Here is a 25,188-nt window from a genome sequence, read left to right on the forward strand (position 1 = left end):
GCTGCTCTGTATTTCAATGGCATGTGTTGCCCCCAGGGTCGCACAGGTTCATTGCTAACCTGGGCGCAGAAAATTCTTTGTAATACAGCACACTTTCCTTTGTTTTTTTAAATGGGTGCACCATTTGAAAGGAAAGGAAAGTGCACCATATTCATCAGTCAGGAGCAAGTGCCTTGTTATCTCTCTTTCAAGGTCAAACAAGCATAACAGCCAAAACATTGTAGTCTATAAATTGTCCTATTTTTATCTTTATTTGTTTATAAGAATGTGTGTAAGACGAGCATCCTGATACTCATTGATTATTCCAGACATTTCTAAGGTGACATTGGAAATTCCATCTTAGCTTAGTATAAAAAGGGCTGCTACCTGACAACTTCTCAGTAGCCGTCCTTTGCTCCAAATGGTCATGCAAGATACTGCCAGAGATGATCTTGACTGTCAGAGATGCTGCTGCGTCGCCCTTTCTACTGAAAGTTGATACGGAGCCACCAAGTCTGAGAGAAAAGTAGCTGATGCGATGTCTGTTTACCCTTCGCAGGAAACACAACCTCCCTGACGTTTGACAACTACAGTGCTTTGCTGCTAACAGGTATGCAGTGCGCTGATTGTCACTAAGAAAATCTAGAGTCAAGTTATACTACTCCATGCTCTCCTAGCGTAGCGCAGAGAAGTAGGTTTTATGGTGGTAGATTTTTTAGATGACATTTTAACCATGGAAGAAATTTTCATTTTCATCTTGTTGTTCACAACATGCATTTGTGCAGTTTTAATTATATTCTTCATTGTTGTTTTAGATGAGCTAAGCAAACAGAGTGCACCTGTTGAAACATGCTTTTTAGTGAAACAGTGCAGTTTGTGTGTGTCGTATTGAGAGGGACAAAAATAGTTGACTTCCAATCATTATGAATCCCTGTTTGGGGACTGTTAGTAACCCAAATTCATTGATGCCACTTCAACTATGTATTGGGTGGGGTCCTGCGGGGCAACAAAACCCAGTCTTCCCCATTCAAGCGCAGGTGCAGTGAATTAAGTTCACTCATGTCATCTGTGCGGGTGAAAACAAACCTTACAGAGCTGAGAGAAAGACTCCGTTTGCGCACCACTTGGATCACTCAGAGAACTGACCTTGTCTGTAATGAATCAAATATGCTTGAGAAAAGAAGGAGCATAATGGTTGACTACATCTCCTTCCTATCGTTAACAACTATATGTACCACAATGATATAGTCAACAAAGCTATTGTGAAAGTCAATCTGAGATTCCGATCCAATATTCAGCTGACGCCTATAGACTTTAAAAGAAGTTTATCCACCTAATATTTGAGGAATGCTTCATCGTTGAGTCCTTTACCATAGGTTTTTAATAATAATAGGATGTGGTAGTTACAGGCATGTAATAAACATTCATTTTCACAAAGCACAATAGATTATCACATTGGCGTCAGAATTCAGCTTTGGTTAAGGGATACAAGGAAAACATTCTAAATCTTGCTGCACTCTCATGGGGCTGGAGACCAGGGCAGAGAGGTAGTGAACTCAAGGAGGTGCACAAAGGAACACTGAATCGCCAGCTCCCCATGCCTTGAGTGTGCCCCAATGTTGGGATGTTCATGTATGTTTGGAGTGGAGTAGACTTGGAGGTTTCTTCAAGAAGTCAGATATGGCAGCTGCCAGAGAGAGATAGGATCTTATTACTTTGCTAAATGGTTGCTTAAAAGTAAGACTGTTCTGTTCTTGTTTTACAGGAGCTCTACTATACTTTTCAGTACTGCAGATAAACCTTCAGAGTAGGTGGAAGCAAGACAGGAACACCTATATTGGAAAAGTTGAGTTCCATCAAAAGAATTGTCCTTTTTTATTCAGTACATCTTCGAAGGTTGTACGTTTGGCAGACATGTTAGAATGCCCTCGGTCAAGCTCAGCTTTCTTCCATTATTCTCACACACTGAGTTCCAAAAGACCTATTTTGCTTTCGAGTTCGGCATTGATCGGCTCAGCAAATTTTGTGATATTTAGCGGTGGCCAGTTCGGGTCCATCTCTAAGGATTTTTGCAATATCCTATATTTACTTTTAGATTTGTACTTAAATAATGTCTTCATGGTGATCCAGAATTTGCGATTATCAACAATGTATGTCTAGAAAATAAAAAGCAAGTGTTAGATTAAAAAAAGTATAGATTTCCAGTCAATCAATTGCAAAATCAAAACAAATTTAAATGTATTCTTTTTAAATGTCTTCTTCCTCAATCATTTTGCTCCTACAAACATCGCTTTCAAATTGGAAATTAAACATGACAATCTAACTGAAGTCAATAAATTATTTTGTATTTCATTGATAGTACACTGTGTTTTATATCAGCACCATCTTAAAGATTTTTTGGTCCACTGGCAAGATATATTTTGGAGCCCGCTCTTCAAAACAACATTCAAATAAGTACACATTTTCTGGTAATTCAATCCCACCATGGCTTTGTATGAAGGACCTAATTAGCACCATATGTGGCACCTGTTTCTCCACTCTGCGGCTGCTCAGGAAAACCTTCCCATGTCTCCATGTGTCATCAAGAACACCTGTAGTCCATGCACTGATCACCAGTCACCTAGACTATGGGAACGCTCTGCGAGTAGCAGCAAAACGAGACATTACTGGCCGAACTCCAGGTGGTGCAGAACACTGCAGCCTAGCCTAGACTGCAACCGTGCCCCTGTACCGCCTCTGCTCCCATTTTGAGGACCCTTCTTTGGCTCCTTGCCAGGAAACAGGGTGTATTTAAACTGTGCTGTCGAACACACCTAGCTCGAACTACCATGCTGCCCGCTTACCTGTTCAATAGACTCAGTGTATACCAGCCAAGGCGTTTGCTCAGATCCGCAAACCAAGCTCTTTTAATAACTCAAAGCATGCGCCCTGATAAATTTGGTGGCAGATCTTTCTCCAACCTTGCCCCATCCCACTGGAACACGTTTCTTTTGCAAATCTGTATGATTCAGGATCCTTCTACTTTCAAAAAACGTCTAAAATCATGGTTATTTTAACGGGTCCCGTGCACTTGCCACCTCTGGTTGATAACACCGAAATACACCTCCGGGTGTGATTCGTTCAGCGCTATATCAAATGCCTATACCAAAACATAACACCATAACGACAAAGATAGACTCATAAGTTAACCTTTGAGAAAGGGCCACACAGAGCACCTGAAAGGTCAAGCTTCCCAGCCCCTGCCAACCACATAATACCACAAAGAAGCTTGAGCAAACCATTGAGAGAGCACTTTATATTTGAACTTAGATTTAGCTCTTTTTTGTATTGGAGTTTAGTATCTATGGGCCAGATGTGCACGCATTAAGAATCCCCGTTGCCCAATTGTGATTTTCTCCGAATCGCAATTAGGAAATCGATATTCATAATGCATGAAACTGATTGAGTTTCATTTAGGGATTCCTTGAGAATCATAAATCAACCTACCTCATGAATATTAATGAGATAGGGTGCAGTTTATAAACCATTAAGAATCACAGCCATTACAGGGATGTTGAGCTGCTGAGGTCAGCATACCACCAGGTCTGTGATTGCTTTTTCATGAAGCAATATATATATTTTTTTTTGAATGTAGCTCAATTTCCTTAAAGGAAAACAGGTTGCATTTAGAAAGAAAAAATGAAGGCTTGAAGTTGAATTTTTTAGGAGTGGGCAGTGGCCCATTGGACTACTGCCTGCTCTTAAAATATATTTTTATTTGAATTCTCAAGAGGGAAGGGGGCCCTTGGGGACACTTCCCCTTAGCAAATGGGTTACCACCATTTTTAAATTGATAGTGAAATATTACTGTTCTTCAAGCAGAATTAGGTTGCATTACAGCAATACATACCATATCCTTCCAAATTCCGAATTGTACAATAAAAATGCGATTCAGTAACAAGTTATGGAAATCGCATTTTGCATTTTGTACATTTGGGAAAGCTTTTTTCTGGTTGCAGACAGCCAGATTCTGGGAATTGGTCCTTTTGCAACCGGAAAAATACTTTGTACATCTGGCCCAATGTGACCAAGCATTCTCGTCCTCCCAATCGACACTTTAGAAAAAACAAGGTGAGGGTGTCATTGCTGGATTGATTCACGTAACACGAATTGCCATGGATCATGCTCTGATTTTCACAGTTCCAATAAAAATGCAGTTTGTAAAAAGGATTTACTTGTAATAAAGAATAAGGACTTGGAGGCAGCAACAGAAGGTTGGAGTGGTTGTCGAAGTAGTAAGAAAAGAAATGGAAGATATGATAATTTTTACAAAGGGCAAAAGCATTGAGAAGGAGGGTGACTATAAGATTGTCTGGAAAAATTATAGCATAGAGCAACACCACCATAGAGGGTGCTGGGGAAAGAAGAAGGACAGAGCTGTACAAAGAGTGTGGGAGATGAAGTAGAGACAGAGATAACATAGAGAGATTGGTGAGATAGGAATAGATGTAAGTTAAAGAGAGAAAATTAATGGAGCCAGAAAGATAAAGAAAAGTAGAAAGAGAGAGAGATAGATGGATGGAGAAATCAAATAGAGATATGTAACGTTTTGGAGTGAGGTAGATAGTTAAAGAGATTAGGATTGGGAGAAGTAAATTTAGAGAGAGTGGTTGGCTACAGTGATGGTTGCGGTAGAATGAAAGTTAAGTGAGAAAGAGTGGTTATTTAGAAGGAGAATCAGAAAGACATTTATGTTCAGAGATAGCAAGGAGAGTTAGTGAGTGCAGTATAGACTATTTCAAGAGAGAGTGATGGGAAAAAGAGAGAGGGGCAAAATTAGAAGAGGCATTTATGACAGGGAAGTAAAGAAGAGTAGTAAAGCTAAACACTGAGAAAACACAAGTAGTGATCTTCAGCAATGCCACCTCACCATGAGACTGCAAAGAGTGGCCAGCTGCACTTGTACCCACACCCAGCACCCATGCCTGGAGCCTCGGAATAATCATCAACAGCAAACTGATTATTACCGCCCAAGTCAACACCGCCACCGCAACCTGCTTCCACACATTCAAGATGCTGAGGAAGATCCTGAAACGGCCCACAAGAAACACTAGAAAAACTGTCCCACAAGATCTAGTCACTAGCGAGTTTGACTACAGGAGCACCTTCTATACCAGAGTCACTAAGCAACTCGCCAGAAGATTTAAAACCATTTAGAACCAGGCAGCGACACTCATCCTCAACCTCCCGCTCAGACCCATACCACACCATACCTCATTGAGCTCCACTGGCTCTCAATACACAAATGCGCTCATTTCAAAATCTTCACACACTAATTCAAGGCACTAAAAATCTCCTTCCACCAAAACCCCAGAGACAGGACTCCTACTTGCACACATCCCTCACATAAACAGCACCAGATCAGGTGGACATGCGGTCTCTTACATCACTTCTAAAGCATGGAACAGCTTCCCACCCCACATCAGAGCCTCCTCCTGTCTTCTTGAATTCTGCAAGTAGCCGAAGACCTGGCATTTCAGTTATCCAACCTACCATAGGCAGAGCTAGAAACACACTCCTGCTCAGCACCAGAATACCCTCACACGTGATAGTGTGATTAACAAATACACATAACAGAGGGTAAGGAATGGTGAGGTATAGTGTGATGAAAGGGTATAAAGGGATGTAGAGAGATGAGGTGTAGAGAGGTGAAGAGAGGGAGATAGAGAGTTGAGGCAAAGTGAATGTTGAATTTTATGGATATATGAAGTAGATGGAGAACCGATACAGAGAGGTGAGGTGGAATCTTTGGAGTGAGGTGTAGAGTGAGATGAGGCATGAGTTAGACAGAGAGTTGAGGCATGGAAAGGTGTTAAGAGGCAGAGATGTAGAGGTGGCACAGAGAGAAACAGCAAGCCAGACAGGGGTGAAGTTGTGAAGAAAAGGTGGCGAGAGGTGTATAGAGAGAAGTGGGGTAGACATAGGAGCGGTAGAGTGAGTTGTGATGGTTTGAGGGGAAAAGTAAATAGAGATGTTGGAATAGGTGCAGAGAGAAGGCTAAAGAGAGACTCTGATGTGAAGTAAGGAGCAAGAAGGGGGCAGCAGAGAAGGAGACAGAATGATTATTTTGATTTAATTGCCACCAACCCCTGAGAGAGTACAATGTTTAAGGTTGAGTATGCCTGGTGCGTGCAGCCACATCTTTTATGCATAGCATTTATCTTTACTGGGGGCTGGAAGGTGGAAGGACCTGGGCAGTTTTCCACTTTGCTCATGTCTTTAAAAAATGCATTGTTCTTGATATGTGAGGGGACACCTTTGCTCTGGACACTGCACCAGTAACATCCTCACAAACCTTTACACCCTCTCAAACAGCTTCAATTCATATAGGTATTTTACTGGCTAAGGCATAATAGTTCTAGAGGTAGGCTTCCATCCATAAGCCATAACTGCATGCTGTGCTGTGGTGGAAGCAACAGTAAACATAACTAATCCATTACCCAGTGACATACCAGACCCTACCCTTTCAATCATAATAAAGGTCATTTTGAAATAAATAGCAGGAAAGCTCTGGACAAAAAACAACCAAAACCCTGAGCGAACGATCCACTGCCCCACCAGTATTAGGGATAATCTAATCATCAGTTTGCAGATTTGCCAGCTTGGCTGCATAGTAGTATGAACACCTTTAAAAACATTTAAGGCCCTTTGTTAGGGTACGGTAGGTGGGATACTCTCAGCGCAGTATAACAAGAGCCTATAATGCACTTGTAATGTGGTGAAGTTTGTTAGTGAAAACCAACATCTAAGCACACCCCACACTGTGGGAGCTTTCTCTGGCTGCAACGGACAGTAACAAAAGGCATGACACTCGGGTGAGCAGTGCAAATCCTTCATCGAGTGGCCCTCACTCTGCTGGGCCACTGCAGGAAGTATTCTGTTGCCGATCCACCAGGGGCTCTGTTGACAGAATGCTTAAGGTCTGCCTGTCTTTAAATGAGAAGGAAGGACAAAGGTTTTGTGGGCAGGGTACTCCATCGCCCCTTAAGCGGCAAAGGTATCCAGGCATCCATCTAGTGATGGAAGTTTGTAGACAGTCAACATTTCCAGTTCAGAATAAAGCATAAGTGGTTTCTCAGAATAGTTGCTCATGTGTTGGAAGTGGACTTTGTAGTAACAAAGTTGCTATCTGCTACTAGTATGGTGTCTTCTTGAAGGCTCAGGCTCATATATAGGTGTACTCACATCACTGCTTAATATGTGTGACGCCTGGAAGCTTCGACTGGCTAAAGATTTCACCTGCGTGGGTAGGAACTGTTGCCTACTCCGCCCACTGTCTCTAGGTGATATGTATCTAGAGGACGTTTTGTGCTACTAAGTCTCAGGGCCTGATTTAGATCTTGGCAGGACTACCGTCGTCCCACTACAGCAGCTGTTCCAAGTCCTCTGTCAAGCTGACGGTGTTCAGTCCTTTTGTATTTAAATGTGGCAACATCGGATGGCGGTCCGCCGCAACAGAGTCTTCTGAGCTGTCAAGCAGTACTCTGTCACCGCCAGGCCAGCGGGTTTGCGCTGAGCCAAATTAGACGTTCCTGTTGTGTGGGCGGAATCCTGGCAGTGGAGTCCTGATGGAGTGAGGCTGTGGGGGTGCGGAGACAGGCAAGTACTGCCCATCATTATCCCACGAACCATATATGTTGTGAATCTGTCAATATGTAAATGTAGGTAATGCGTAATGCCCATTTTTAGACAAATCACATTGCACATCAACAACATACACACAGTTGATTGTATACCCACAGATTCCGGTGACAACCGGTTGGTTTAGCATCATGGCCAAGTAGTAGTAGCAAAGGAAGGACCTGGAAGAAGGGGTTCAAGATGAAATGTGAAGGGCAAACCCAAAAAAGGTAGGTTGTCACCTCTTTTTCTTCAATTCTGCCAACTCAAGTTTGGAGGAGTTCCCATCACAGTTGCCTCGATGGAAAGGCACATCGTAATTGGTTCAGCAGTCTTCTTGGAAGGACTTCTTCCAACAGCCACTTTTGACTATAACGCTGTTGACATGGGAGGACAATTCTAGTGGAGTCAGCGGGTCTCGGGCAGTCTTTCATCCAAAGACCCCACAATATCTAAATACAGCAGGCGGTCAGCCAAGTAGGCGGGTGGAGGAACAGTAGAAAAAGTGGCAGCAGGACAAAATCTGCCAAGATCTAAATCAAGACTTTAGCCATAAACTCCTCCATGCGTCAGTCGGACTCCATCTGACCAGTCTGTTTTTTGTGAATGTTGTTCCCTATTGGTCTACAGGTTTCTCCCTTGTCAAGCCTACCTGAGATGTATTCTTGTGTATTCTGCCTGGGAACTTGATTCTTCTCTTGATACCTAGTCTACTTGTCAAATTTTCCTTGCAGAAGGAATGAGTGTGGGAGCCTCATCCTAAAGCACACACCTCAAGCTGTGCAGGCCTTGCCCTCTGTCTCCGAGACCTAACGCAGAGTCCAGTGAGAGGCAGTGTCCAATGAATCCAACTTTACTATGTCGGTACTCACAGCCAGAGGATTATATGCCTGAATCAAAAACCAGATGTTTGTACTTAAGTCTTACTCAAGTCTTAGGAGTGAATTACACATCAATTTCCAGACCTGCTTCCCAAAGCGGCATGTCTTACTTCTGATCCATCTGGAATAACTTACACCGATGCAATTTGCGAAGGCCTATCAACTCACAGAAAATGCACAGTAAAACAGGTCCAGCACTTCAGGAGTAGTGTATATCAAAGACAAAAGTACGACACAACTTATAGATCGGTTTGTGAATCTGATCCGTCCCTCTGTGTCGTATGACTATGCCCTTCTGCTGTGTATGCAGGAAAAGAAACTGCATGTTCTGGTGCATCCTGGGATCCCATTGTTTACACTAACAATACACATGAAATCGCCTCCTTTGCACCACCCATATATATTATCAAACGTTGGGAAAGATCCTGCTCATTCAAATCTTTTTACCTTACACCACAGGTATGTTTTTGGGAACAGCAAATGAAAAACAAATATCTTACCTCCACAGTGTAGACTGCAATGCAATGCACAATCAACATTATGATCAAGGAAGTCCTCCAGTGAGTGGGAGTGCAAACAAGCTAAAGGGAAAAACACATTGATTGAGTTTACATCATCTTATCTGCAACCTACACTGGCTGTGTGTGCGTGTGTGTGTGGGTGTGTGGGTGTGCAGAAAACAAATATTGTTATATTTGATGAGTTAGATCTTGCCTGCTGTGGGGTACTTGGCGATGCAGCGCGCAAGGTAAATTTTTTTATTCATTTAATTACTTACCTTACTCCTGACCGTCATATGTCGGACTACACTACACCCTCACCCTCCCCCTCTCCCGCCCTGTCCTACCACCCCGCAGCACTCCATCGGTGAGCCGCCACTGGATAAAAGCACAACCCAATGATTGTAATTTTACGCACCTGTGATTAAGGCCTTACAGCCGAAACGCGTAAGGACATAAATAAATGCTTTTACTCCGAAATTTGGCATTTGTATTTCTCCTGTGTTGGATTAATGTTGCAGAATCTCCATTCCCGTATGCAGACGCCACAATGGAGTCTCACTGCTTGCTGTGTATGTGTGTGTGTGTGTATGTGTATATATATATTCACTTAAAAAACCATAGGTTTCACACATGTTATAGTTAGCTGGACATTTCACTCGTAAAAAACCAATGAAATTCCCCCGTTAGAGTTAGTTCAGGTAACTATAACTCACGCGACCAAAATCCACTGCTGATGACATCACATATTACATCACTGTATTTAGACACTTATTTACCCATTTATTCTTCCAAGATATACATATATAAAAAATATTTCTTTTACAGAAAGACACATTTTCACTGGATGATGTCATCAGTGATGTAATATGTGACGTCATCAGCAGTGGATTTCGGTCGCGTGAGTTATAGTTACCTGAACTAACTATAACGGGGGAATTTAATTGGTTTTTCACGAGTGAAATGTCCAGCTAACTATAACATGTGTGAAACCTATGGTTTTTTAAGTGAATTTGCAAGGTTTTTTAAATGCTAATTCCTAACTATAACGTGTGTGAAACCTATGGTTTTTTCAGTGAATTTCAAAGGTTTTTTAAATGCTAATTTATGAATGTATTATCATATTTTTTAAATATTTATTTTACAATAAGCTACCTATGTATATAGTTATAGATTGGCTGTATCCTGTAATATAGAATGGCTCTTTTTTTTTTTAATTTGGATAAAGTTGAACAGCATAGTTAATATCTTCTATAAACTTATAAACACTTTAATTTTTTCTTTTATTTTTTAAGGGTTTTTGACCGTGCGCGCACGGTGCGTGCACCGTCATCGTGCGCGCTCGGTGCGCGCACGGTGTGCGCATGCGTACGTGCTCCGTGTGCGCATGCGTACGTGCTCCACGTACGCATGTGTACGTCGTGCGTGCTCCGCGCGCGCATGCGTGCGTGCTCCGTATGCGCGTGCTCTGTATGCGCATGCACGCGTGCTCCGTACGCCCATGCACGTGTGCTCTGTACGTGCATGCTCCGTGCGTGCTCCGTGTGCGCACCGTGCACGCACGGAGCGCGCACGGCAAGTCATGTGATTAAGATACAACACTTTTCATTGGTTCACAGTAGTTTTAGTTCCAGATTCTTCCAACACCACACCCACTCCCCTCATTATTACTTCTGATTCCCTGGGAGAAGGAGCTGAACTGTTTTTGTGATACAATGGCAGAGCAGCAGCCATCTTCTAGGAGTGAGCAGGAGACTCTTGTGGCACAGAGGCAGAGGAAACAGAAAAACTCTTTAATATAGCAATTTTTCCCTTTTCCTGAGGGGCAGAAGAAGGTGAATGCTCCCAAAGTCACCTGCATTATTTGTGGAACGACCTTATCTCGTGGAAATCCTACAAAGAAATACTCTTTTAGTATTCACACTATGTTAAGGTACGTTGAAGGAGTACATCCTGTGGCTTTTGCTCGAGCTGCTAGTGAAAACCCTGCAGCAGCTCAGCCGAGCACATCCGCAGCAGCTCAGCCGAGCACATCCGCAGCAGCTCAGCTGAGCACTTCATCTGTGGCGGCAGCTTCACCTACTTCTGTCCCTCTGGATATACGCCCTGTTTTTCATAGGGTGCATATCCGGTGCAATGACTGCAATGCCATGCGCGCACGGTGCGCGCACCTCGCGATTTTTCGAAAAAATAAAAATAAAAATTTCACCCTTTGAGGTCTTTCAGGGACCCCCTGACAAAGGCTAGGGGGTCAGGAACTCTCTACCCTGCCCCCTTTCCACGTTCTCCACCTTTGTTTTTCTCTCTCACACAAGTCACACACAAAATGGCGGCCGACACTTCCTGATTTCGACCGATTTGAACGTTGACTGACATCTAACCACCAATGAGATTTACGCTTGCGCACGGCATCGTGCGTGCATGGTGCGCGCAAGGTGCGCGCACGGTGCGCGCCTATAGATATTTATATGCTTTTAAATGCAATTTTCTCAGGAAATACTGAACAGATTGACACCAGATATGCAAAAGGCACTTACCTGACCTAAGGACTACCTCTTTGCCAAATTTCAAGTAATTCTGTTCAGCCGTTCGGGCTGTACCTTCGACTAAAGGTCCTATGGGAAAATGCATGGGGAAAACGCGTTTTGAGAACCCTCTTTTTTCTCGGCCCCCGCTTGACGAATCACCCCGAGACTTTCAGGGTAGGAGCTGAGTGGAGCGCCCCATTAGTTTTGAAAATTTCGCGAGGATTCGTCAACCAGTGCAAAAGTTATTCAAAATAGAATTTTCAGATTTCCTATGGAAACACGATCCTAACTATAACAATTTACTGGCGACCGCCAGTAGATAATATATATATATATATATATATATATATATATATTACCTACTGGCGGTCGCCAGTAGGTAGTTATAGTTAGGACCACGTTTCCATAGGAAAACCTCAACATTCTATTTTGAATAACTTTGGCGCCGGTCGACGAATCCACGCGAATTTCTCAAAATAGGTGGGGCGCTACGCTCCGCTCCTACCCTGAAAGTCTCGGGGGGATCCGTCAAGCGGGGGCTGAGATAAAAGGGGGGTCCCAAAACGCGTTTTTCCCATGCATTTTTCCATAGGACCTTTAGAACGAGCTACAGCCCGAACGGCTGAACAGAATTACTCAAAATTTGGCAGAGAGGTAGTCCCTAGGTCAAGGAAGTGCCTTTTGTAGGTTTGGTGTAAATCTGTTCAGTAGATTCTGAGAAAATAGCCTTTAAATCAATATATATATCTGAGCCAGCTTACGGTACGCTTACCGTACGCTTACGGTAAGCGTACGGTGGCGTGCGCGAGCGCGATTCTGATTGGCTCTTAGATCTTAGTAAACATTCGAATCGGCCGAAACCAGGAAGCGGCGGCCGCCATTTTGTGTATTTCACTCTGAAAAAAAAGAGTGAAAACAAGGAAAGGGGGCAATGAGGAGAGTTACAGACCCCCTAACAATTGTAAGGGGGTCAAAGATGGACAGAAAAGTACAAAAAAAATATTTATTGATTTTAAAAAAAATCACGGGGTACGCGTACGGTAAGCTTACGGTAAGCGTACGGTAAAAAAAATAAAAATAAATAAATGAAAAGCAGATTTAAGAGTTTAGAAATTAGGGAGCTCTAAAAAGAGCTGTTGTGTTTATGGAGTCATTTTTTTAGTGGTACCTACAAGTAAGTACCGATGCAGAGTCTAAGGTTCAAGAGGAAGACTCTGTTCCCTTCATCATTGAAGTGCACACCATCTCCTCTATAAATGTCTTGCATGTCGTAACGCAAGTTGTTGTGGTAAATGGCACCCATACCATAGTCACGGAGGAAAGCAGAAACAGATTTGTTGACGTGCTTTCTTGCTTTGTCAATCTGTGGACAGAAATGATTGGACCAGTTCCATTTTTGCCTTTGGCATATGTTGGAAAACACAAAGGCAGTTTTAGGGAAAAGTGAAAACAGTTGTGCAAAGGTGTCCTTCATAAGCATTTCCAGACCTACCCCAGTCAAAGTGCCTAGGTCATTGCCACCACAGTGCACTATTATGAGGTCAGGGTGTTGGATTTGCATGAAGGATTTCACCAATGGCATCAATTGGTGCCACTTTAACCCTCTCTGACCAATCCATTTAATGTCTACATTTGGCAAAGCAAGGTCTCTCACCATATCTGTTTTCTCTGCAAACTTTTCACTCCAGAAGACATAGCTGTGCCCTACAATCCACACTGTGAACATCTTCAAAGGAGATCTGGATGCACTCAGGAGGTGTCTTTCAGTAGAATGGCAATATGAAAAGAAAGACAGTTTGGAAATGGAGGCATACATATTTTTTTCAAAACAAAAAGAACTGATTGGCTGTTTCATACCATTCCAGAATAAAAACTAGGCTGTATGTGTAAATTAATAGAAGCATGTTTTGTATTGGTACAAAAAAATGTGTAACCAAAGAACAGTACTATGGATTTGCTGTTAGGTTTGAAAAGTCAAGCACTCTTGCTCTGTGGAATTGAAACATTGTGTGTCGAACTTCTGACCTAACTGAACACAGCAGTGTTCCATGAGCTGTTGCTATGGTAGCAGGCAGAAGTCAAGTTGGGGGAAGGGTACTAGGCAGAAGTCAAGTTGGGGGAAGGGTACTTTTGGAAAAGGGTTGGTTTTCAACCAATAGAAATGTGTGATTACATTTGAAAAAAAGGGGGAAGCACTGAGATTTGAAACTTACATGTATATGTGTGGAAAAATAGAGGGAAAGTTTGCCATTATCTGGTTCTGCTGAGAGGAGAGAGGTGAACACAACAGAGATCCTGGCTCTGATAATCTGCTGTTTGAGTGTCACATTTCTTTCACAACTAACTAATTTTAAAGGTGAGTTTACAGTTTGAGAGGGTATGTATGTGGTAACTTAAGAAATGAATAATAGAAATGGGAATTGTTTTTGTTGTAGTTACACATGGTGGTTTCATAATGTGTCAGTGTGTAAAAGTGATTTACACTTGCCCCTGAAAAAAAAAAGAGCAGTAAGTGTGCTTTCAAATTGGCAAAGAAATTTCGTTTTGGGACTAATGTGAAAATATGACTCTGTGTGCATAGAAGAATTATAGGCAGAGATTTATTGCGTCTTGCTCTGGTGATTTCACAGTTGCATTAGATGGAAAGGGGGAGCGAATTTTTTGGGGAATAAGCAGAGGGTTAGCACACACCCATGTCCTTGCCGTGTATAGTCATGCACAGTATTTACAAGCCAGTGGGGTTTTCAGGTTTAAGTCTGTAATGCAAATACATTCAGCATCACTAAGGCTGGTTGCCCTTGGTGGAGTGTAGGCAGTCACAGAGAATGCACATGGTGGTGGTCTGAAAAAAAAACAGCTTGGACACGTGCAATTAAATAAATCAAAAATAGTGGTTTCATAATGTGTCAGTCTGTAAAAGTGATTTCCAATTGTTAAAAGAGGCAAAAATATTTTTTGGAAAAAAATGTAAATATGTGTACTGTATTATAAATTGTTATAAAAATATTAATACTTTTTTCTTTTTTTTCAGATCGATATAGAAAATTTTTGAAAACTACAACCATTTTAAAAACTATTTTTTAAAAAAACAAATGAATAAATATTTTTTTGAGTGAGTATGGTAAGTCAATGTAATGTGATAAATGATTTTTAGTGTTTTTTTTAAAAAAAATAAAAAAGGTACGCTTACCGTACGCGTACGGTAAAAAAAAAATAAAAAAAAGTTTTTAAAAACATATGTAAAAAAAAGATGAAAGATAAGGTTGGCTCTTAAAAGAGCCGTTGTGTTCATGCAGGGACAGAGGAAAGAAAGATTGGGAATATTAGACGGTACGACAAGTGTGCTGATCTATTTTATTGTTCACTAGGGAAATACTGGTCTCCCTATAAGTAATTAGATCGTGACAAGTGGCGCACCGTACTTCAACCCTCGCAAACCGAGGGTTAATTTCCAGAGGGCCAGCAAAAGGAGATTCTCCCCCCCACAGATGAAGGGCTCACCTGACCTGCAGAAGAAGGAGTCTGCCCTGCAGATGATGGTCCAGGCTGAGCTGCTGTGGATGTACTGGCTCGTCTTTCTGAAGAGTTACCTCCAAAAAGATGACCATGTGTCCTTTTGTGTACATCCTTGAGGTGTCTGATCATGGTATGATTCCCAAAGGAATACTTCCTGTCAGGATTACCTCTAGAAAGTACACGCTGACACAGCCTGCAAGTAACTAAGGGTGCATTCACCTTTTGCTGGCCTTCTGGAAAAGTAAAATAATCCCAAACATAAGAAGGCTTTACTTTCCTCGCTCTCTGCCTCAAGACAGTGCTGCTGGTGCTAGCCTCACTCTCAGAAGGGCTCTGCTGTTCTGCCATCGTATCCCAAAGACAAACCAGCTCCTTCTTCCAAGGGATCACAAGCAGAAATGAGGGGAATGGGTGTGGTGTAGGAGAGTTCTAGAACTGAAAGTAGTTTCCACCAATCAAAAGTTGTGTTTCATGATCACATGACCTACCGTACGCTTACGGTACGCTTACGGAGCGCTTACGGCAAAAAGTACGCGTGCGCGTAAAAAAGACACGCGCTTGCGCGCATGCGCATAACAGTCATTTCCCGGCACTTCCGCGTAACGTGCGCGTGTTGCGTAAGCGCGCACGCGTCCCACGCGCAGTACGCGCGGCTACGCAAAGTACGTAACTATGCGCAAGCAGCGTAGATAGATTACGGACGTTGCGTAAACCGTACGCTTACCGTGAGCTTACGGTACGCGTACTATAAAAAATAAATAAAAAAAAAAAAAAAAATCTGGAAATACATTTTACATGTTTATTTTAAAAAATATATATAAAAAAAATATTTAAGGATTTTAAAAATTTAAGCATAGTCTTTATAAAAGATAAGAAAATTAAATTAAAAATATGTTTGAAAAAAATGAAGAATAAAAGAAAAAAATAGCATTTAAAAAACCTTGCAAATTCACTGAAAAAACCATGGGTTTCACACACGTTATAGTTAGGAATTAGCATTTAAAAAACCTTGAAAATTCACTGAAAAAACCATGGGTTTCACACACGTTATAGTTAGGAATTAGCATTTAAAAAACCTTAGAAATTCACTGAAAAAACCATAGGTTTCACACACGTTATAGTTAGGAATTAGCATTTAAAAAACCTTAGAAATTCAGTGAAAAAACCATAGGTTTCACACATGTTATAGTTAGCTGGACATTTTACTCGTAAAAAAACAATGAAATTGCCCCGTTATAGTTAGTTCAGCTAACTATAACTCGCGCGCCCGCAATGCACTGCTGATGACGTCACATATTACATCACTCATGACATGGTCAGTGACATCACTCATGACATCACTGATGACATCTCAAATGACATCACTGATGACATCACTGATGACATCATCCTTGTGATAGAGTGGCAGACCTCCTCTCACCTTAATATAAGCTTTGATACACACATTCAAAAATAGAGACTAAAAATTTCAAAACAATGGACATACCAATACCAGTTACAACAACCTCTTCAGTAATTCTAAGATCCACATACACATCCACTCATTCACCAACAGTCCTATACAGTCACTCATACATGTACTCACTCATCATATGTACTCATACATCTATACATCCTGTTACACAATGCCACTCATCCATAGAGTTACTCACACACATAGTCACTCATGCTAATAAAGAATAAAACATACATTTACTTGCATATACAGTAATACACACACCACCATACTTACTTCTACGGAAACTTACACATACTTAGTCTTTTAAACAATCACTTATAGAAACACATACTTATTCATACAGGAACTCTTTCAATCTCTCCCTCTCACATATACTCACATATATACACCAATAGTCACATATACTAGTTAAAAACATATGTAGTTACTCCTGAAGACACTATTGAGACAGTCATTCACTCAATAACACACCCATACACACACTCATCCACACATACAGTCCTGCACACATGCTGTCTTCAACACATACAAACAGTGAGTCACTCATTCATGCATCTATGCACTACGTAATACCCCCCACCGTACCATACAGACACTCAGACTGATACTCAAAAAAACAACTAATAACCTATATAGACACCCATGTAGCTACTCACCAACCCAAGCAGCCACTTATACACAAAGTGAGAGATACACTTAATCAGTCAGTAACACAATCAATTTTTCAAAAACAAATCATCCATTTAGACACTTATATACCCATTTATTCTTCCATCGACCTTGAGATACACATATATAAAACATATTTAATTTTCAGAAAAACACACATTCACTGGATGATGTCATCAGTGATGTCATCAGTGATGTCATTTGAGATGTCATCAGTGATGTCATGAGTGATGTCACTGACCATGTCATGAGTGATGTAATATGTGACGTCATCAGCAGTGCATTGCGGGCGCGCGAGTTATAGTTAGCTGAACTAACTATAACGGGGCAATTTCATTGGTTTTTTACGAGTAAAATGTCCAGCTAACTATAACATGTGTGAAACCTATGGTTTTTTCACTGAATATATATATATATATATATATATATATATATATTTGTAAATGTACCTATATTTGGATATGTGTATATATATAAGTATATAAATATATAAATATAAGACCCTCTCTTACCTCAAGTGTAGTTTGAATGCTCTCATTGTTGGTAAATGTCAAAAAGAGGAAGACTGCGATCTGTGCGACCAACAAAAACGAATGCACATCTGAAACAAAAAGAAGCCATGAAGGATGCAGACCTGGGGGCTTTTATTATACATTCGCTGTTAACCTGTGTTGTTCAGTAAAGTTCTCAGCACCAAAATAATGTCATTATGTACTGAACTCTGACAAACCAACATGTTAATGTTGTGGCATTAGAATGTTAGATTAGCCCATGACACGATTGTTGATGTTGAAATTAAAAACTTGGCCTTCGCACATGTGCCTTAACAATGACATGAGTATGGTTCCCAAGTAAAGGTGGGCAAGCCACCATCCCAACAGTACTCCAGTGGCCAACTATAGAGATGTTCAGTGGTCCAGCATTGTACATTGAAAGATCTTCCATCACGGTGGCTCCATTTAATGTACTAGGAGGCATATCAACAACAACCGGCAATAATTATCGCTAAGCGCACTTAACGTGAGGCTAATTATCGCCGGGTAACGTGGATTTTTATCGCTGAGATAGCGTGCTATTAGCAACGCTTATCTCCTCAGCGATAAAAATCCTCACGCTAACTGCCTAACGTGAGATTATCGCTGGAAACCCAGTGATAATCTCACGCAATGTGGCGTTAGCTTGATGATAAAGCCTCACTCACTTAGCCATGATATCCACCTTCCATAGGATATCATGGCTAAGTCAGTTTCAAAGCAAGCGTAGGGAAAGTAGTGATAACAGAGGTTATCGCTACTTTTTTTCTCGCTATGCTGCTTTGTGTGAGGATTGATAATAGGAGAAATGTAGCTTAGCGACATTTCTCCCGTTATCCTTGGGAGGAATGCCCACTTTGCATCTCATTGGAGATGCAAAGATGGGTGATAATGGAAATGGTGATAAGGCAAGGTTTCACGCGAAAGCGTGACCTTGCTGATTAGGCGATAAAATTATCAACGCTTTTTGTCTGAAAACGGACGCAAAAGCGGCGATAATTTTTTATTGCCTGCTTGCTGAAATGCCCCTAAGGGGCATACGAGCCCTGTGAACCGCCTTTGTGTCACCTTTTGTGAGACAATGGTGGTGCAAACCACCAAACCATATTTAAGAGGCCACAGAAAAAAGCCACTTTGGGTGGCCCTGAGAGGCTTCACAAATATGGTGTAATGCAGCTCAGCGCAAAGCGCTGCGTTGCCCTACTCTGCGCTAGAGAGGCATTCTGTGGGTGTTGCGTGGGTGTTCCCACAGGGTCTTGTAAATCTTGGAGTGCTCCAGAATCCATTTGAGTTGCACCTGAACACCCACGCAACACCCATGGAATGCCTTTCCAGGGCACAGTAATGCAGCACAGCGATTTGCACTGCCTTGCGTTTCTCCAGATATTTTAAGCCACTCAGAGCCACGCAAAGTGACTTTGCGTGACTTTACAAATCTACCTTAGAGGTTAGCTTCACACATGTACCATGTTGTGTGGTGCAAAAGTGATGCAGCCCTCTCATAAAAAAGCCCCTCTGGTATTTGACTTCTGCACTTTATGATTAGTGTGTTATTTTAGATTTGCACCTTTGTACATGGCTGTACTCCATGTAAGTAATTATTAAATGATACTTGGTGGAAGTACTATAGCCGACATACTCACAGTTCATGTACAGGGGCCTCCTAAAGGGCTTCCCCTTGGAGATAACAAATGCGCATGTCATGTAGAGGAAACTCGTCATCACCCATAAAGTCGTCGTTTCAAAGCTTTGCGCATAAGACGGCTCCCTCTGAGTACCGTTATGCAAAGTGGACATGTTCCCATCTTCAGAGATGCAAGCACTGCCAAAAAATCAGTGTTTTAGTACATTTTTCTCAAAGAAAACATATACAATTCGAATTAAGTGCAGACATTGTAAGGTTTCCATCTAATTTCCTCAGCTGATGATTGCTTAAACATAAATAATATTTAAAACAGCATAGACATCTCAGCAGTGTGCCTCTTATTGAACCTACTTGTTATAGGGTAGAAAGTGCCCTTTTCAAAGAGGCACTATTTGTGTTTTTGTTTGTTCAGGTTGCATTTACCGAAGCAGAAATGGTACCAGTTTTCAGGTTTTTCCAGATACATAAGTGATGTCCAGGGGTGGGAGCAAGGCTTTCCTAGTTGATTGTCAGGAAGGTTGCCCTTGCAAATCTTGGGAACAGCCAGAAAGGTTTACTTTCGTGAGCACCGGTCTTTAAATGTACTTCTAGTCTTGCAAATACAAATGAGGGTGTCACCATTTTCAGATAGAGAACAAAGTGTACAAGGACTGGCAATGCCAATAGGTCTGGTACAGGAATCCCATTCTGTGTCACTGATGAGAGCAGACACCCGCTACGTCTTCATACACACACTTTATCACTCATCTTTACACTCAAGCATCCATTCATCCATCCACTGACTCATCCTTCCATTCAGCCTCTGACACAACCACACAAACTCAAACATAATCCAGATTAACTAAAAGAATTCAAATAGAATAAAAAAACATGCTGCCTTTTAAACACGGGGAGCATATGTTTGCAACATCAAAACTAAACACAGCGGCGGGTGTCCGTCTCGCAAAGATATTGTAAATAGTCTAGAATTGCTTTCAAATTCGAGCACGGCCGGCACATTGAGAACCAACAAGGTGGACATCTAGGAATGGTAAACCAAGAATGCGCCATGGACAACGCCGTACCATAATGATATCCTGGTTTAGAGGAAATGAGAACAAAGCAAGCCACCTGTTAGCACTACTTGGAGACCCGTAGTATCCCCTTAAGGAGCAAAGAAATAAACAGACAAGAAACAAAGAGATGAAGGAGAAAATTCAAAATGAAAGGACTGGCCAGCCCTGATGCTGAAGTGCACTCATTTTCTTTTGGATGTACACACATGATCATAAAATCCCTCCATTCACTGGGCAAAAGAGCCAATGACTGATGCAGACTGAGTCCCTTCCCCAGGTGGTACCCTGCCATTGGATGGAAGCAGAGTGCAGATGACACTGAGACAGACCAGTAGTAGAACAGAGTCAACCCAAAGGCCCTGCATGAATCTATATGGATATATACTCATGGTTGTATGTATTATTTAATGATTTGTTTTTATTACAAGATCCTGGAAGACATCTAAGAAGAGATTATGGCAAGAATTATTACAGAGCAAATCTTCCTCTCTATGATTTGTCAGAGGCAGTAAGCAACATCAAAACCTTCCCTACGGAGGAAATTTGACATTCTGTGTAAGTTAATACCTATCTGTAGGCTCAAAAACAGAAATATCAATCTCCACACGTATGCCTATTGACATTAACATATGCTGTTTATAAACAATATTTCACACCTACCCCCTTTATCATAAGCTTATATCATAAACTTTCGGACCTACAGCCTTTATCACTAGTGTTCACAATAAACAGCTTAACCCCACTGTAGTGAGCGTAAGCTTTCCACAAGTCAACGATCCAGCAGACAGTCAAAAACGTACAAGTGTACATAAAATTACTGTTGGAAAAAGAAAAATCCTATCTCTTCTAGGAAAGCCTAATAAGGATTCTTGTAGTGCATCTCTTTTATACCCACAGTTTGTTTTGTAAATCGCTATCACCAAAACCTTCCCCTACTACATGTGAAATTCTATGCAACAAAGTACTTGCCTACAGGTTTTAGCAGAGTGTAATAACAGTCATTCATTGAAAGCCTATTCTCTTTAATGCTTGCTTTTCACAATGTCAGGCCTACTGGCTTTGTCATGACATTTCATAATATACAGATCAAACCTATAAAATCAGGCATAATTTTCACAACGAGACTATGAAGTTTTTCGCTTTCGCATCCAATCTAATCAAATCCAACAGCATTTATATAGCGCAGCACTATCCCCCCTTAGGTGCGTCTGGGTGCTGAGGGCGTCGTGTCTCTGCTGAAGAGCCAAGTCCTGAGCTTCTTGCTCAAAGCCTCTATATATCAATAGAATGTGCCAGATCTAAAAATCCATGTAGGTCAATGACGGCCCTCCTCCCATCTGGGCTGCTGCTGGGGAAAAACACCATGAATTATCTAGTTATCTAAGACACTTTAATAGCTCTAAACATCATGTGTGTGTCTCTGAAAGTTTAAGCTTATGCAGCTGGATAAAAATACAAAGTGATCACAGCTGCATGGAGGGCACGCACTTTTTTGTGAAAACAAAACTTCTGCCCAATCAAAACTTGCACTCTTGGCTACCAATATAGGGGTGGAGCCAAACCTCTCTCTTGGTTATCCTCAGAAAACTTTCTGGCAACAGCTGAGCTCTTGAGCCAGGCTATAAAAATCAGCCTATGCATCAGTGGTGTAACAAAACATGAACCAAAGCATCAGTGGTGTAAAAAACATGAGCTTAAGCATCAGTGGTGTAACAAAACATGAGCCTAATCATCAGTGGTGTAACAAAAATGAGCCTAAACATCAGTGGTGTAACAAAAAATGAACTTAAGCATCAGTGGTGTAACAAAACATGAGCCTAATCATCAGTGGTGTAACAAAATATGAGCCTAAGCATCAGTGGTGTAACAAAAAATGAGCCTAAGCATCAGTGATGTAACAAAACATGAGCCTAAGCATCAGTGGTGTGAGCCTAAGCATCAGTGGTGTAACAAAACATGAGCCTAAGCATCAGTGGTGTAACAAAACATGAGCCTAAGCATCAGTGGTGTGAGCCTAAGCATCAGTGGTGTAACAAAACATGAGCCTAATCATCAGTGGTGTAACAAAAAATGAACTTAAGCATCAGTGGTGTAACAAAACATGAGCCTAATCATCAGTGGTGTAACAAAATATGAGCCTAAGCATCAGTGGTGTAACAAAAAATGAGCCTAAGCATCAGTGATGTAACAAAACATGAGCCTAAGCATCAGTGGTGTGAGCCTAAGCATCAGTGGTGTAACAAAACATGAGCCTAAGCATCAGTGGTGTAACAAAACATGAGCCTAAGCATCAGTGGTGTGAGCCTAAGCATCAGTGGTGTAACAAAACATGAGCCTAATCATCAGTGGTGTAACAAAACATGATGGGGTCTCCTGCAGAATGTGGCGAGTGGGCCCCTGAGACTCCTGCTTCTCACAGATACTCATAGCCTTCAGCTGAAAGGGAGTCCAATGAAGGGGCAGCTGGGGCCAGCATTTTGCTCTGGAAATGCATATTTACGCCAAGTATAACCTTTCATTATCTGCCCCCAAAGGGTTTGATAAAGACTTGCACTGGGAAATGTAAACTGTAGATTTTCAAGCAGTAAAGATGCCATTGGAGCGTTATTCATTTGTGAAACAGTTTACATGTTATTTGCTTCCCCGGCACTGTTACAAGATGGATCAGATAGGGCTGTTTGCCTCAGGCACTGTTCTTTTAAAGGCCCCAAACACGCACTGCTGTATATATTTATATAGTACAAAAGAAGGCGTAGTCTGCTTTGGATTTACATTTGTAATCGGGGAGGCCCAGTCAGTTGCCACTAGGTGGTGCAGCACATTGATAAGTTACCTGGGTTCTGCAACAACTTCTTTCGAACCTGCCCACTTCAGTTACTTCTGTGACTCATGCATGTTCCAAGAGACTGTGACCCATGTATGTCACGAGAGGCTGTGACCCATGCATGTTACAAGAGTCTGTGACCCATGCATGTCATGAAAGGCTATGATCCATGCATGTCGCAAAAGGCTGTGACCCATGCATGTCACAAGAGGCTGTGACCCATGCAGGTCATGAAAGGCTGTGACTCATGCATGTTACACGAGACTGTGACCCATGCATGTCATGAGAGGCTGTGTCCCATGCATGTCACAAGAGTCTGTGACTCGTGCATGTCATGAAAGGCTGTGATCCATGCATGTCACGAAAGGCTGTGACCCATGCACGTCACAAGAGGCTGTGACCCATGCAGGTCAAGAAAGGCTGTTAACCACGCAGGTCATGAGAGGCTGTGACCCATGCAGGTCATGAAAGGCTGTGACTCATGCATGTGACGAGAGGCTGTGACCCATGCATGTTACCAAACGCTGTGACCCATGCATGTCACAACAGGCTGTGACTGATGCACGTCACAAGAGTCTGTGACCCATGCAGGTCATGAAAGGCTGTGACCCTATGTTTGTCCCACAATTTCATATGGGGAGAGGATGTAGCCTCACAGCTAGAGTGGTTGAACTTGAAGCTGGGTAACCAGGTTCGAGTCTCAGCAATGTCGCTCAACATCCTGTGATTCTGGGCAAATCACTTTGGGGCATATCAACAAGGCGGCGATAATTTTTTATCGCCGCTTTAGCGTCGAGAAAGAGGCGATATTTCTATCGCCTTATCAACAAGGCGACGCTAACCCCTGTTAGCGTAAGTTTTCCGGCGATAGCTACCAGATTTTTATCGCCTTCCAAGCCAGCGATAAATATCGCTAATGATATGCAAGGTAGGCTTTCCTGACTAAAATTTCACGAAAAAAGTCGCTAACACAGCTGCTCCATATTAACAAGGTTATCTCCAAAACGCTTAGCTACAAAAAAACGCACGCTAACTCCCATTTAAAACCTGACTTAAACTGGAGATAAGTGGGTGTATATAAGGGAGAGTTGGCCCGAGCCTCCCAGAACAGCCACAGAAGCCATGGAGATAGTCATCCTGCAGCTCGGACTCCCACCAGTGCTGCAGCAGCAACTACAACAACCACTGCCAATTCCACCACCACCGGCACCACCACCAGCCATGCAGCGACGAAGAAGACAGCGCTCACTGCGCAGACGTGTCCACCTCACAGACTTAAGGCCAGAGGAAGTCATAGCCCACTACAGGCTCAAAAGGACATCCATCCAGCACATCCTGACCCTCATTGCCCACAGGCTGACGCCACCAACAGAGCGTACAACCAATATCCCTCCACAGACAAAACTGCTCGCTGTGCTGCACTTCTTGGCCTCTGGGACATTCCAACCAACAACAGCCAGAGTCGGTGGAGTATCACAGGCATCCTTCTCAACCTTCCTCCCCACTGTCTTGGATGCCATACACAGCCTGATTCCGCAGAACCTATACTTCCCCAACACTGTGCAGGAGCAGATTGCCATCAAGCAAGGATTCCATGCCATTGCTGGCATACCACAGGTGATTGGTGCAATTGACTGCACACATGTACCATTTGTGCCTCCTGCGGACAGCGAACACATCTACCGCAACAGGAAGCACACCCATTCAATGAATGTGCAGGCAAAAGTGGACCACCGCGGACTGTTCACAAATGTTGTTGCCAAATTTCCAGGGAATGTGCATGATGCATTCATCTTCAGACAATGCATCATAAACCAGCGCTTCCAGGATGGCACATATGGAAATGCATTCCTCGTCGGTAAGTACCAACTGAACACACCACATGCCCAAAAAACACTATCATGTTGACCCATCTAGAGGGAGGATGTAAATACATTGCC

The 25,188-nt window shown here is 42.2% G+C and overlaps 1 protein-coding gene across 3 annotated transcripts in view; it reads right to left on the reverse strand.

Moving 5' to 3' along the window:
* Positions 1-1,337: 1,337 nt before the first annotated feature.
* Positions 1,338-25,188, reverse strand: part of LOC146788638 (putative cation-transporting ATPase 13A4) — a 619,876-nt gene continuing 596,025 nt past the window's right edge. For all 3 annotated transcript variants that reach the window (XM_085635832.1, XM_085635831.1, XM_085635830.1), the window contains 4 exons: positions 19,368-19,546; positions 17,704-17,792; positions 9,020-9,100; positions 1,338-2,135 (listed from right to left, as the gene is read on the reverse strand). In XM_085635832.1, the coding sequence (XP_085491958.1) occupies positions 1,938-2,135; positions 9,020-9,100; positions 17,704-17,792; positions 19,368-19,546 (547 nt within the window). In that variant the 3' untranslated portion in view covers positions 1,338-1,937. The remainder of the gene's footprint in view (positions 2,136-9,019; positions 9,101-17,703; positions 17,793-19,367; positions 19,547-25,188) is intronic.

The sequence above is a fragment of the Triturus cristatus genome, chromosome 11, assembly GCF_964204655.1.
Source record: "Triturus cristatus chromosome 11, aTriCri1.1, whole genome shotgun sequence".
Classification (NCBI taxonomy): Eukaryota; Metazoa; Chordata; class Amphibia; order Caudata; family Salamandridae; genus Triturus; species Triturus cristatus.